We start from the raw sequence: 13,799 nt of genomic DNA on the forward strand, positions 1-13,799 counted from the left end.
TATCAGTTTCGATCCTACTCCAATAGGAAAGACCGAGATATGCGTTGAGTGTTCTTTTCTTTCTATTTGTGATCTTGAACATGGAACATCTGAAGGAGTTTTCAATAAAATTAGTCAATCCCTTGAATCAGAAGGTATCGAAAATTTTAAAACTAAATTAGTTGGTTTTGGTGCTGATGGCGCAGCTGTAAATAGAGGAAGTAGAACAAGTGTAAATGTATTACTTCAGAAAGAAATTCCATGGGTAACTTTTGGTTGGTGTGTTGCACATCGCCTTGAGTTAGCGTTAAAAAATAAATTTGCACAAATGAAAGCGTTTAATGATGTCAATAACATCATTTTGAAAATGTATAACATTTATAAAAAATCCCCAAAAAAGTTACGACAGTTAGGAAACCTTGTTGCTATCCTTGAAGAGGGTAATTCATTTGACATTGCAGGTATTAGCCCCAAAAAAAGCATCAGGTATATTGGATTTTTTTTTCAATTTTAACTATAAAAAATACTTTATAAAATAATATACTTTATTAGATGCTGGTTTTTTATACAAAAGTTCTTTATAAAACAGTATTTTGAGCAATAAAAACTTTTTATAAAATAAAATACTTGTGCAATAATAAATAGGAACACGATGGATTGCACATAAAATTCAAGCACTTGAGATGATCTTAGACAAATATGGAGTATATATGAAACATCTCGAAAACATGACTGCAGATTTCAGTTATACTCAAGCAGAAAGAGCAAAGTTTAAAGGGTATCATCAGCAATGGAATCATGGACGAATACCGCTTTATATAGCATTATTCATAGAAGTTTTATCGCCAGCAAAGTTGTTATCTTTATCTTTTCAAAGCAACGAAATTGATTCCGTAGCATCATCTGGATTTATTGAACAAACTAAAAAACAGTTAAGTCGCTTGAAGAAAAAAGAATTTAATGATTTACTAACTGTCAAACGTTTCCTTGCAAAAGTAAAAAACAACACTGGTAAGTATTCATTCCAGGATGTTGAGCTTCATGACTTTACAAACGCACTAACTTTAGTTAAGAATTCGAAATCAATGATTGTATCGTTAATTGCCGAATCCATAGAAGAGCGTTTGGAAACACAAAATACAGTTCCTGATATGTATGGAATGTTAATCCTAAACACTGGTAGCTGGTTTCAAAATAACACCAATAATTCATTTGCTGATGATAACATCGAAAAATTGTATGACTTTTATAATATGCCGTTACGTAATGCTGGCTTCACTGGGAGTGTAAATAATATGTTAGATGCTTGGCATAACTTAGTTGATTACACTGTCAAATATTTGGCACCAGATAAAACTGAGTACCGTAAAGTATGGTATCAAATTTTTTCGAGTTCTATGAAAAAAGATTGGAGTTCAGTTCTACTTCTTGTTGAATTGTTGTTCGTATTGCCTGTTTCGAATGGAAAGGTTGAGCGTCTTTTTTCTCTTATGAATAGAATTAAAACTGACACAAGAAATCGCTTAACTGAAAAACGGCTCAATAATTTAATTCGGGTGTGTACTGATGAAACAAATAGTGGAGAATTTGATGTGAATCCTGCCATTGAATTATGGGCTGAAGATACGTTGCGAAGGCCTACACAAGAAAGTCGAAAAACTTATTCAAAAAAAGAAAAGAAAAAAACAACTAAAAACATTAATTGATTTAGAATCGTCATCAGACGAGTCTTTAGATTTAAAATTGTCTTTCGATGAAACTTTGGATAATGAATCAGATGAAACGTATATCTAAAAACATCTTTAAAAAAACATTTTTAAGTTATATAAAACTTTGTTTTTTGTAACTTAGGCAATTATTATAGTTGTATTACATAAAACGATACTTGATTAAGTATTCAGTTTAAATTTTTTTGATATAACATAAAAATGTGTATTTTTTATTTTTTTTAAAAAATAGAATACAAATAAAAAAGGAATACGAGTTCGTTCATTTTAAAGTATCAAGTTATTGTTTTATTTACAAAGTTTCGTCATGCAAACGTAATTCGTCATGCAAATGTAATTGCTACGTTAAAAATTTAAACCAAAATAAAAATTAAAATTTTGACCGCCCAATAAAAACAACTGACTGTCAATTTTATGTATTAGCCGGTCAGTTTGACCGCTCGCCTTTGATTTCTTATTTTCCACGCTGTATATATATATATATGTTTAAATATATATATATATATATATATATGTATATATATGTATATATATATTTATATATATATATATATATGTATATATATATACATATGTATATATATAAATATATATATATATATATATATATATATATATATAAATATATATATATATATATATATATATATATATATATATATATATATATATATATATATATATATATATATATATATCTATATATTAGGCCATGCCAAAATATCACGATTTTCAGAAAATGAAAGGTCGCGGTATAAATACCTGTTCAATACATGAAAAAAAGTATATAAACCAAATTTGAACTCTCTAGGACCATATTTAGTGGTGGAAGATGATTTTAGGTTTTTACGCAAATACGAGAAATCGTTGTTTTTTTCTGAAAAAAAATATTCTTTTTGAAAATGAAGAAATAAAAAAGTTAGGAAAGGTATTTTTTAGTTTAAAATCTAATATTGTTACTATAACAGATATTTTACAATTTGGCCAGTGCACTTTGGTCAGCTTCTAATGATATTAATGCCCTGTGCTCTCTGACAACTAGCAGTATATCTTGTTTTTTGTCCTCCTTTAATGTGCTACTGATATATCTTTGTATAAGATTGATATTCCGCTCTGCTGGGTCATTTGTAACATTTAGAGATTTTACAAACTCACAAAATGATATATAGGAATCATTTTCCTCCAGCTTTCCAGCAGCTAAACCTGTTTTCCAGGTAGGAATTTCGTCCTGTATGCCTAGAACAATGAAAAGAGCCCAACTTTCCTCTGTAATCAACTCTGTTACCTCAGAGGTTGGTAAAACTAGGACAGCATCAGGTTTACCATTGGGAATAGTGTTGATATCTGGTACCTCAAAGGTCAACAGCTTGTCTAGAACTGCAAGCTTCTCTTCAAAATCTGGATCTGCCAGTATTAACACAGCAACCTTTGGGGCAAAGTACCAAGAGTGTTGCTGAAAAAATTTCAGAAAAGCATTGCCAATTTTGACATCAAACTCTTGTTGTATAACATAAGCTGACTTGAATGACAGGAAATCATTCTTAACAGCATATTCTGCTTTGTATGAACGTAAATACCATGGAGCATAAAAAACTGCACATATAAAAGCTGACTTTTCCAGGTGAGGTAACTGATCTTTAGGCAGAAAATCTATTATACCTGATGTCATAACAATAGCTAAATTGTAAAGACTGTCAGCCATGAAACGAGCATTGTGATTGGCTCCTGGTTGATAAATTTTAAAACCATTCAGCTTTGGTGATGAGACATTTAAATAAAAAGCAGCATACTTAACTAGATGATTATAATCATCTCTTGGAAACACTTCGTGATTAAGAGCAAACTTCAGATATTCCTGAGCTTCCAGGTAAAGTTTATGAAGTTCAGATCCAACTTCCAGCTTCTTCTCATCAAATTTCTTAAACTCAGACAGGTTAGCTTTTTGAATTATGGCGTGATATACTTCCCAGTCCTTCTTGAAATCTTTATAGAACTGTCTATCTGGTGCAGCAGTAGGTCCAAGGACAATTACAATTGCCTTATGTATTGCTATTTCAAACAAGTGATGTCTGCATAACAGCCAGAGAACAGGTTTTCCCAAAATATAGCACAACCTGGTTATAATTCCTCCATGGGCTCCTGTGTTAACATTGGTAGTATCTGCAACAATTGCGAAAATTTCATTGCATATTTCAAAGGACTCAAGTAAGTTGTGAATAATTTCTGTTTCATCAACAGCTTTGCCAGACTCTGCAAGTAAAACACCAAGTAAGAGATCGTTTTTATTCTCAAATTCAGGACTAGTAACACTGACAGCAACTCTATCTCTTACAACAGATTGCAAGGTATTTTCATCTAAATGTTTTAACAGCTTGCCATCAAAGTGGAGAACAAGATGTTTTCCAGCCATTGTCTCTCTGTAATTTTCTCTGATGGTATAGCCTAAATAAAGATCATTTTTAACACAATATATTATTGTTATGATGGTTTATTTTTAGGTAAATATTCCACTCTTTAAAGGTATAGTAAGATTTTAATCATAACTTTCATTTATAATAGACTTACATTAGAAAATCAGGGATAAGAAATATGGCATCTGAAGAAAAACTTTTTGATTTGAAAAAAAAAACTTAATTTTGACTGGCAAAAAGTTGGCATAAAAGACTTTTTCTTTAGGTGTCCCTTTAAAAATTACCTTGATGTTCAATTACTTTCGCTCTTTCTCTTGAAATACTAGATTTAGAAATGCCCATCTGATTAACATCTACTCCCAGATAATTAACAACAGACGACAACAGCCAGGTTTGTAATTCAATGCTGATTAACCCTCTAGCACAAATAGGTGTAGTTACTGCCATCAATTCTTCTCTTGTAATCTTTTTATTTACTTGCATTGAGCCTTTAGGTAAGACTTTTGGGGTTTTATTATGAGCAGCACCATATTCAAAGTCATCATCACTACCTTCGAATGAGTCTTCTTATACAGCAAAATCTGGATCTGTCAAAGTTGAGTCAAACATATCCAAATTGGCTGGACCAGACTTGTATCTAAAATATTTACATAAATAAGTTAGGATTTCATTTTTAAGAAGTAAGTTTTTTAACAGTTCTAAAGTAATTATGACACTTGTTTTACCTTTTCTTAGTTGGCGTCAAGTTTTTATTACTTTCATCAAGTGGTGGGGGAGCTGATTTACATCTTTCTTTCTCCTCTAGGTACTTCATTCTCATTTGTTCTTGTCTTTTATACCTTTCTAGTCGTTTCTCAATGATGGTAGCTAGCTCTTTATCTGGCTTAGAAATAAACCACTTCCTAAAACAAAAATGTATAACATTAGAATGCAATAACTTACTCTGATGGACAGACAGATGGATAGCTGAAAGACAGACAGACTGAAAGCCCTACATAAAGTAGCTGCGCTACTAACAATTTGATTAATATAGAGAAATTTATAAAAAGGCTACAATATAATTGATACTCTTATCTGTCTGTTTGCTGGTCTAGATAGAAATTTAGGTCTTCTTCAATAGCAGCTTGTGTTCTTGGTGTTATTTTGTCACTTCTCATCAGTTGCTCTAAGTTATCTTTGCCTATGTCAAACAACTGTTCCATTGTTGAAATGAATTCATTCTTAATATTTTCTCTAGTATCTTTGGTATCTTTCAGGGTAACACGTTTTTTCAAAAGTTGATACTTCTTGTGTAGAGCTTGAAGTTAGTCAAGAATTGAATATTCTGAAATGATGTATGCTTGAAATCCTGCTTTGGTCTAAATGTTGACTATTTCTCTAATCAAGCAGTCTGATTGCGTCTTAAGGTCACAAAAATCTCTACCTAATTTAGGTTTTTAAAAAATATTTTATTTATTTAACATTTATTGCACCTGAAAAAATAATTATTTAGTCCTCTTTAATCTAGGAATAAAAATGTTTATGTTTTACAGTTATGTCTTACTTTTGCACACCAAGTTCCTTGTTCCTTTTTGCTTCTTACAGGCCATGTTAATTTGTGTTTTAATAAATCTTTTCTTTTTACTTGAAATTAAATATTGATAATATCTTAAAATACTACCATTGGTTGGAAGCTGTGTATTTGGTAGCTGTGAAATTGGGTTAGTTAACAGATATAATGGTCGTCTGACACTTTCACTTACATGGACATTTTTCTTCTTTTTTGGACCCATTTCTTTTGAAAAAGTTAATGTTATTTTAACTATTTTTAACTATTAAGCTATAAAAAATTATTATCAGTTTATAATAGATATGTCATGTAGTGATTGTAATCTTAAACTAAACACAAAATGGTGCAATCTTGTTATTTTGCCATCCTTCATGTAATTTCATCATACTTTGCGTATTTTCGTAAAATCTTGATTTCATCTTCTGGCACCTAGAATTGAGATAGAACAATGAAAATTCATATTCTTGCTTATTTTTATGTATAGAATAGGTTTTTAAAGCGCGACCAAAATTTTTTTTTTTTGGCATGCCCTACTATATATATATATATATATATATATATATATATATATATATATATATATATATATATATATATATATATATATATATATATATATATATATATATATATATATATATATATATATATATATATATATATATATATATATATATATATATATATATATATATATATATATATATATATATATATATATATATATATATATATATATATATATATATATATATATATATATATATATATATATATGTATATATATATATATATTTATATATATATATATATATATATATATATATGTATGTATATATATATATATATAAATATATATATATATATATATATATATATATATATATATTTATATATATATATATATATATATATATATATATATATATATATATAAAGGGTGGTTAAATTTTAAGGGCCAATGTTAAATTTGAATAAAACACAAATTATTAAGGAATTTATTATAACATCTTTTTATTATGATAATATGGTATGGTTCAATTATGTATGGAATAAAATATCGGCCAAATGGGCGCCGCGACCTTGGCGGCACACCTCCATCCGATGGTGCAAATTTTCGATGACGCTGAGGCATAATTGAGGTTCTATGCCGTTATTGTGCCGAATTATCTCATCCTTTAGCTCTTGAATTGTTGCTGGCTTATCAACGTACACCTTTTCTTTTAAATACCCCCAAAGAAAGAAGTCCAACGGTGTCAAATCACATGATCTTGGCGGCCAATTGACATCGCCACCATGTGAGATAACACGGCCATTGAATTTTTCGCGCAAAAGAGCCTTTGTTTCGTTAGCTGTGTGGCAAGTGGCACCGTCCTGTTGAAACCACATATCCTCCACATCCATATGATCCAATTCGGGCCATAAAAAGTTCGTTATCATCTCACGATAGCGAACACCATTCACAGTAACTGCCAGACCGGCATCATTTTTGAAAAAAATATGGTCCGATAATGCCGCCAGCCCATAAACCACACCAAACAGTCACTCTTTGTGAGTGCATTGGTTTTTCGACAATCACTCTCGGATTAACATTCGCCCAAATGCGGCAATTCTGCTTGTTGACGAAGCCACTAAGGTGAAAATGGGCCTCATCACTGAAGATGATTTTCGTCGGAAATTGATCATCGATGGTTGCCTTTGCTTGCCACCATTCTGACCATTGACGACGTTTGAGATGGTCAGTGGGCTTTAGTTCTTGGGTCAACTGCACCTTGTAAGCGTGTAAATGCAAGTCTTTATGCATAATGTTCATCATCGACGAGCGTGAGAGGTGCAATTGTTGGCTACGACGACGAGTTGATGTGGACGGTTCTTCAGCCACACTGTCGCGAACAGTAGCGATATTTTCGGCAGTACGAGCTGTACGAGCATGCGTTGGTCTTTTCACATCTCCTACAGACCCTGTTTGCTCAAATTTATGCACGATTTTTCCAATTGTACGCACATTTGGACGATTAAATTGACCGAAAAACTCACGAAGTGCACGATATGCATTTTGATTTGAACGCCCATTTTCATAATAGGCCTGAATAACTTTAACGCGTTGCTCAATTGTGTAACTTTCCATGGTTCAAATTGAGTCAGTCTGAAATTGAGAAATGACACATTAAATACAGAAAAATAATTTACGTTTAGGTTTAGTTCACATTCAACATCGGCCCTTAAAATTTAACCACCCTATATATATATATATATATATATATATATATATATATATATATATATATATATATATATATATATATATATATATATATATATATATATATATATATATATATATATATATATATACATATATATATATATATATATATATATATATATATATATATATATATAAATATATATATATATATACATATATATATATATATATATATATATATATATATATATATATATATATATATATATATATATATATATATATATATATATATATATATATATATATATATATATATATTGATATATATATATATCCATAACGGGAGTCTCGGTGTAAAAGTTTTGGAGCTTAAAACTGGAAGTTTTTATATTAACTATTAATCTCTTATTGTATTTTATTAGGAATTTAAAACTTTTTTTTATAACTTAATATAAAAATGAGAAAAAATTAAATATTTCTATTTTGAAGTTTTTAATCCTTAGTTGAATTTAAAGTTTTTCTTTGTGTTACCAATAAGGGAAAATTAATGAAAAGGTGTCTTGATAAGCTCATGAGAGAATTTTCCTAAAACTAATAATTGTTTCCAAACCTTCTTTGAATATGTCAACAGCAAACTCTCCTCATTTGTATTAAACACCTTATATCTCTTAATAATAATATTTGTATTAATAATAAATGTGATACTAATTATAGTCATACTATTTATCATACTAGTCAATTATGAGTGAAAAACAGCTTCCACATAATCAATATCTATCTGTCTTTTTTTTTTTCTTTAAAAAAAAAGTTTATTGAATATTTTTACTAAAAAATTTATGTAAAATGGAGAAAACTCTTTAAACAATCTTTTTGATATATTTTCGTTTATTGGCTTTTGTGCTTTTTGTGTATTGCTTTCATAATGGTAAATGTTCTGTAAAATATAGTTTGTTCGTACTCTATTTTTATAAATACTTATAGTTTGAATATTTATAAGCTTATCTGAGATATATTTTTTTTTAATAGAATTAATTATATAATTGTTTATGATAAATGTAAACAAATTTTTTCTTAAAATTCAATTAAAAATTCACAACTTTCTGATAGAAACAAATCAAAATCTAAAGCAATTTATTATTAAAATGGGAGAATGTTGTATCCAAAAGCAATCACTGTAGAATTGTAATATTCATATTTTGAATATGAACAACTGAAATGAAAAATCAACATCTGGTTGTTTTAGGGATCCCAGATGTTCCGCTTTTACTTTGGAGATTACAGTGCTGAAGCTGTAAAAATAAATATAATTACTGTGTCCTCCTTTGATGCTAAATTAGGCTAAATTAATGAAATACAGGTATGAAATCTTAAAAAAGGAAAAAGACGTTTAATAAGGCATTACTTGATGTATAATATACATCATATAATGTCTCATTAAGCGTTTTTTCTCTTTTTTAAGATTTCAAACGTGTATTTTGTTATTATTATTCTATAATATACGTGTATATTATGGAATTATATAATATGGATCTAATAATTGTTATTATTATTATTAATAATTGTTATTATTATTCCTTAATATACTTGTATATTATGGAATAATTGTATATTATTTATATACTAATTGTATATTATGGTGTTAATAGTCATTGGTATACTGGAAATGATCTGAAATATGCAAAACAATAAGTTTCATCATCAATAATCAAAAAGATTTTTTAGCGCATATTTATTATAAAGCAGAAACAAAAAGTTACATTATTTTCTTACTTTTCAAGTAAGAATAAGACTTTATGAATAAGTAACTTTATGTTAAGAGAATAAGTAATTTTATGTTTTTTTAATGATTTATAGCCACAACTTCTCTTCACTCTTTGAATAGTGCAAGCAATTGTCTTAAATTTATTTGCTAAAGTTCGATCAGATGTCTGGGTTTCGGTCAAAGGCAACTTTAATTTTTGTAACAAGGTCTTGTCAAATAAAAACTTTTTTTTCATTTACTTCCTGATTTCTTTTTAAGTGTACAAGTGTCCTTTAATCGATTTTAACTACTCTGCACTGTTTTAGAAGCAATTTGCAATTCTTTAGAAAGTGTTTTGTTTGATAGACCAGGATTTTCCGAGAAAAAATGAAAAATGTTTTCTTTCTACTTATCTTGGTTTGATGAGATTTCAAATGAAACTAAATGTTTAGATAAATAGGTTATTTAAATTTTAAATAACACTAAAACATTGTCATTTTAAAACAATTAGCTATATAAAATAATTTACAGTTTCTGTAAACACCACATTAATAGATGCGCAGAATTTTTTGGTACATATCTTACTTAACTTTTTTTTTGCAATTATAAATAAATGAACTAATTCTAAGAATATGGGTTGAAAGTTTAAAAAAATGAAATATATTTCGGTCAAAGTAGTCGAAAAAATAGTAGTAGGTTTGCAATAATTCGCATAGAGCTGAAATCGGTACAGATGTTGTGGATATCATCATCCTCACTGGTTTCACATCTGAAACCAGTGGGGATGATAAACTATAGATACAATATTATAATATGGTGTCAATTGCAAAGAATTTTATAAGAGGTGAACGTATGGGAGATTGGTAAGCTTATTTGAGCAGCATCTTCTTGCTCTTTATGGAGCTCTAAAAAAAATTGTACATACAAGTATAGATATATAAGTTTTTTAAAAAAATACACAGAACAATAAAAGAGTGCAACTATTTTGTGTTCCTCCAACATCTGCTTCTGTTAGTGAGCACTTATATAGAGTATACTATCAAGTTCAAGTATGGCTAGACAATTAACTGGACCCGCAGACTGTGGTTGGAAATTAGTAGGTAAACTTTACTCCCACCTGCTCCGGAAATACTTCTTAACACCATCTTTTGCAATTGTAAAAAGGTTGCAGTGCAAAATGTAGCAACAATAAGTCAGGTTTTTGTGTTCACCGGTATGTACTAATTGTCGAGGCCAGTTTTGCTCCAATGTTGAATCAATTTCAACAAATGAAGATTTTGATGATATTAATAATGAGATAGCTGATATATCTTTTTCACATTTCCAGCTAGAAGAAGAAGTAAAAGAGGAAGAAGATGAAGAAGAAAAAAAAAGTGAAGAAGATGAAGCATACTATTGTATTTTATAATAGTACTATATAGAAATTATACTAATATATAATAGATAAAATATACCGATTATTTTGAATAAGACTTCAATTTGAATTTTTCCAATATCTCAGGAATAGTGATTCATAGAAAAAAAAGTATAAAGACAATTTTTTTAGATAATTTCATGATCTAAAACTTTTTATTATTCTTTTTCCTTTCTTCTTTTTTGTTTATTGATAAAACTTACCATTGTTTCCAGGATTAGTGGGGACTTTTAATATTTTGTTTGCAATAATGTTCCTAAGATCTGTATCAAATTTCAGCTCTATATAGCACTAGTATATAGTAATTATACTAATATATAATAGATAAAATATAATATACCGATTATTTTGAATAAGACTTCTTCAATTTTAGTTTTTGCATTATCTTAGGAATAGTGATTTTTAGAAAAAAAAGTATAAAGACAATTTTTTTAGATGATTTCATGATCTAAAACTTTTTCTTAATCTGTTTTTTTTTTTTTTTTTTTTTTTTTTTTTTTTGATGAAACTTACCATTTACCGTAAAAATGTGAAAAACCAATTTTTTTAACCATTGACCTTAAATAACTTGTTTTGCAGATCCAGGATCGGCGGGGACTTTTAATATTTTGCTTGTAAAAATGTTCCCAAGGTCTGTACCCAATTTCAGCTCTATGCAAATTTTTGTAAATTTGGACTTATGGTGATTTAATTTTAAAAATGAAGATGAACTTTTAATAAAATGTAGTGTTTCATTCCATAATTAGATTTGGTCAAAATATTAGATGGCTTTACTTATCACATGAACTTTTTGTTTCTATTAATTTTGTTTCTATTAGTTTGTTGCTTTTTTTTTATCAATATAGATCAGATTAATTTTTTTTTCCTTTTTAGAGCTGGTCGATAATGAGAAGGCATTTATTTCAAATTTATTGACTAATGACAAATTTTATAATTACCCGAATGGTTCCCGCAAAAATAAAAATGGAAATTTTACTGTAAAAATTCAATTTAGCAATTATTATGGAATGCTTGAAGAAAAGTGTCTCAATGAAAATGTTTTAGTTCCCGAAAATGAAATAGATAACTTTATTCAAAACTTAGATAATAACCATGACTACAGTTATGCTGTGCTTGTTTCTTTATATGGAGGGTTTCCAGAAAACTATGAGGAGTTGAAGGTAACTGAACCAACAAAGTTTTTATTTAGTTTATCAAATTTTATAGATATTTTAGTTTATAAAAGTTTACGTTTACTACACAAAACATGTTCATAGACAGTACTATACATCATGTGACTTTTGAAAATAATATTAAGTTAATTCTCTAGAAAAACCTTTATAGGGTTAAGCACTCATACCAATAGGAAGTACTGCACAAAGAATGAAAATCAAACTATCGTGTCCGAGAAAAATGTTTAAGTTTTAATTTTTTTGCCTTGAAGATTAAAAATTTAAAAAATAAATTAATATTTTTTTATAATTTATTTGAAATTAGTGGTTTGAAAAGATATTTTATTCAGTTTGTATGTATAATATTTTATTGATTCTTTTTATTGCAGTACCAAAAGCAAATGTATGCAGGGTTCAAATTAATGCAAAAAAATCTAATCGCGAAAAAAAGTTTCAACCACCCCCACCACCGTCTTGCCTTGCGCCGCCTTGCGGTAGTGATGTAGGGGGTTGCGTTATCATAAATTTGTATCTTTTGTACATTAGTTTGTATTTTTTTTATTTTTAAACATATCTCTCATATTTAAATATTATCTTACAATTTTCTCATTTGGTGGATTTAAAATAGTGTAAGTTACTGTTATAATTTACAGCTTAAGTTATAATTTAAAGTTTAAGTTGCAGTTATAGTGTAATGAACAAGTAACCTATTTAATACTATTAAGATATTACTTTTAGTAATTGTTTTTACTTAACATGATACTTAAAAAAGTATAAGTTAAAAACTAAGAGTGAAAACGCAAATACTACAAAGTTTTAACTACTTTAATTACCATGAATGTATTAAATGTAACCATTTAATACATTAACCTTGCCAAGAAGGTGTTTTTTTGGAAAACTACAACGAGTCACCCTGGAATTTGTTCATTGCAATCTAAATAACAAGAAAAATATAAATTTAACTTAGTTTAATTTACATTCAGTTCGGGAAATTGGTTCAAATAATTACCTTTAATTGAATTTTTAGCCGTCTTGACATTTTTCACAGTCTCGTTTATATCTTCTGTAGCCTTTTTATTTTTAAGGAAAATTAATTTATCAACAATAAATAATTGGGAACTTAATCAGAATAGTTTTTATTTTTCATAGCAAGCTGTTTTTAATTAAATCGCAAAGAAAATTACAAAATTATATATTCACTTTATAAAATAATCGCATTTTTTTACATTTTTCTTATTGTCTTTTTGACTTTGGTTCTTTGCCAAAATGAATTTATGTCTCTTTTCTTGACCATAAACCAGCTTAGCAGCTTCGGAGCAGCTTTTTAGTTTTACTGCTCTCTCAATGGATTGAGAATTGTTAGGAAAATCAATTAGACAAAGTTTTTGTCCAGATTCAAATGCCTCTCTAATTTTTTCAGAAGTTGTGCTAAGTGCCATTGGTGGCTCAATCTGAATCTTATTAACAGAAACAAGAAAATCCCAAGAATCAGCATCAAAATTTATTTTCATCATCGATTTCGGCTGAGTTTTGTTGAAGTTTTGAAGTTGAGTTTTGAAAGTAATGTCTTTTTTTTAATTTCTTTATAAAGAATTACTAAGAATTTGGTTAAGAG

At 28.3% G+C, this 13,799-nt stretch overlaps 2 protein-coding genes across 2 annotated transcripts in view; one reads left to right on the forward strand and one right to left on the reverse strand.

Moving 5' to 3' along the window:
* The window catches only part of LOC136089592 (zinc finger protein 862-like), a 2,315-nt gene extending 630 nt beyond the window's left edge, over nucleotides 1-1,685 (forward strand). The window contains exons 3-4 of the mRNA XM_065815644.1: nucleotides 1-440; nucleotides 625-1,685. The exon at nucleotides 1-440 is cut by the window's left edge and continues 247 nt beyond it. Of these exons, the coding sequence (XP_065671716.1) occupies nucleotides 1-440; nucleotides 625-1,685 (1,501 nt within the window). The remainder of the gene's footprint in view (nucleotides 441-624) is intronic.
* Nucleotides 1,686-7,149: 5,464 nt separating this feature from the next.
* On the reverse strand, nucleotides 7,150-7,794 carry LOC136089593 (uncharacterized). Its single transcript, XM_065815645.1, has one exon. The coding sequence runs from the start codon at nucleotides 7,792-7,794 to the stop codon at nucleotides 7,150-7,152; it is 645 nt and encodes a 214-aa protein (XP_065671717.1).
* Nucleotides 7,795-13,799: the final 6,005 nt, after the last annotated feature.

This window comes from Hydra vulgaris, chromosome 13 (genome assembly GCF_038396675.1).
Source record: "Hydra vulgaris chromosome 13, alternate assembly HydraT2T_AEP".
Taxonomy (NCBI): domain Eukaryota; kingdom Metazoa; phylum Cnidaria; class Hydrozoa; order Anthoathecata; family Hydridae; genus Hydra; species Hydra vulgaris.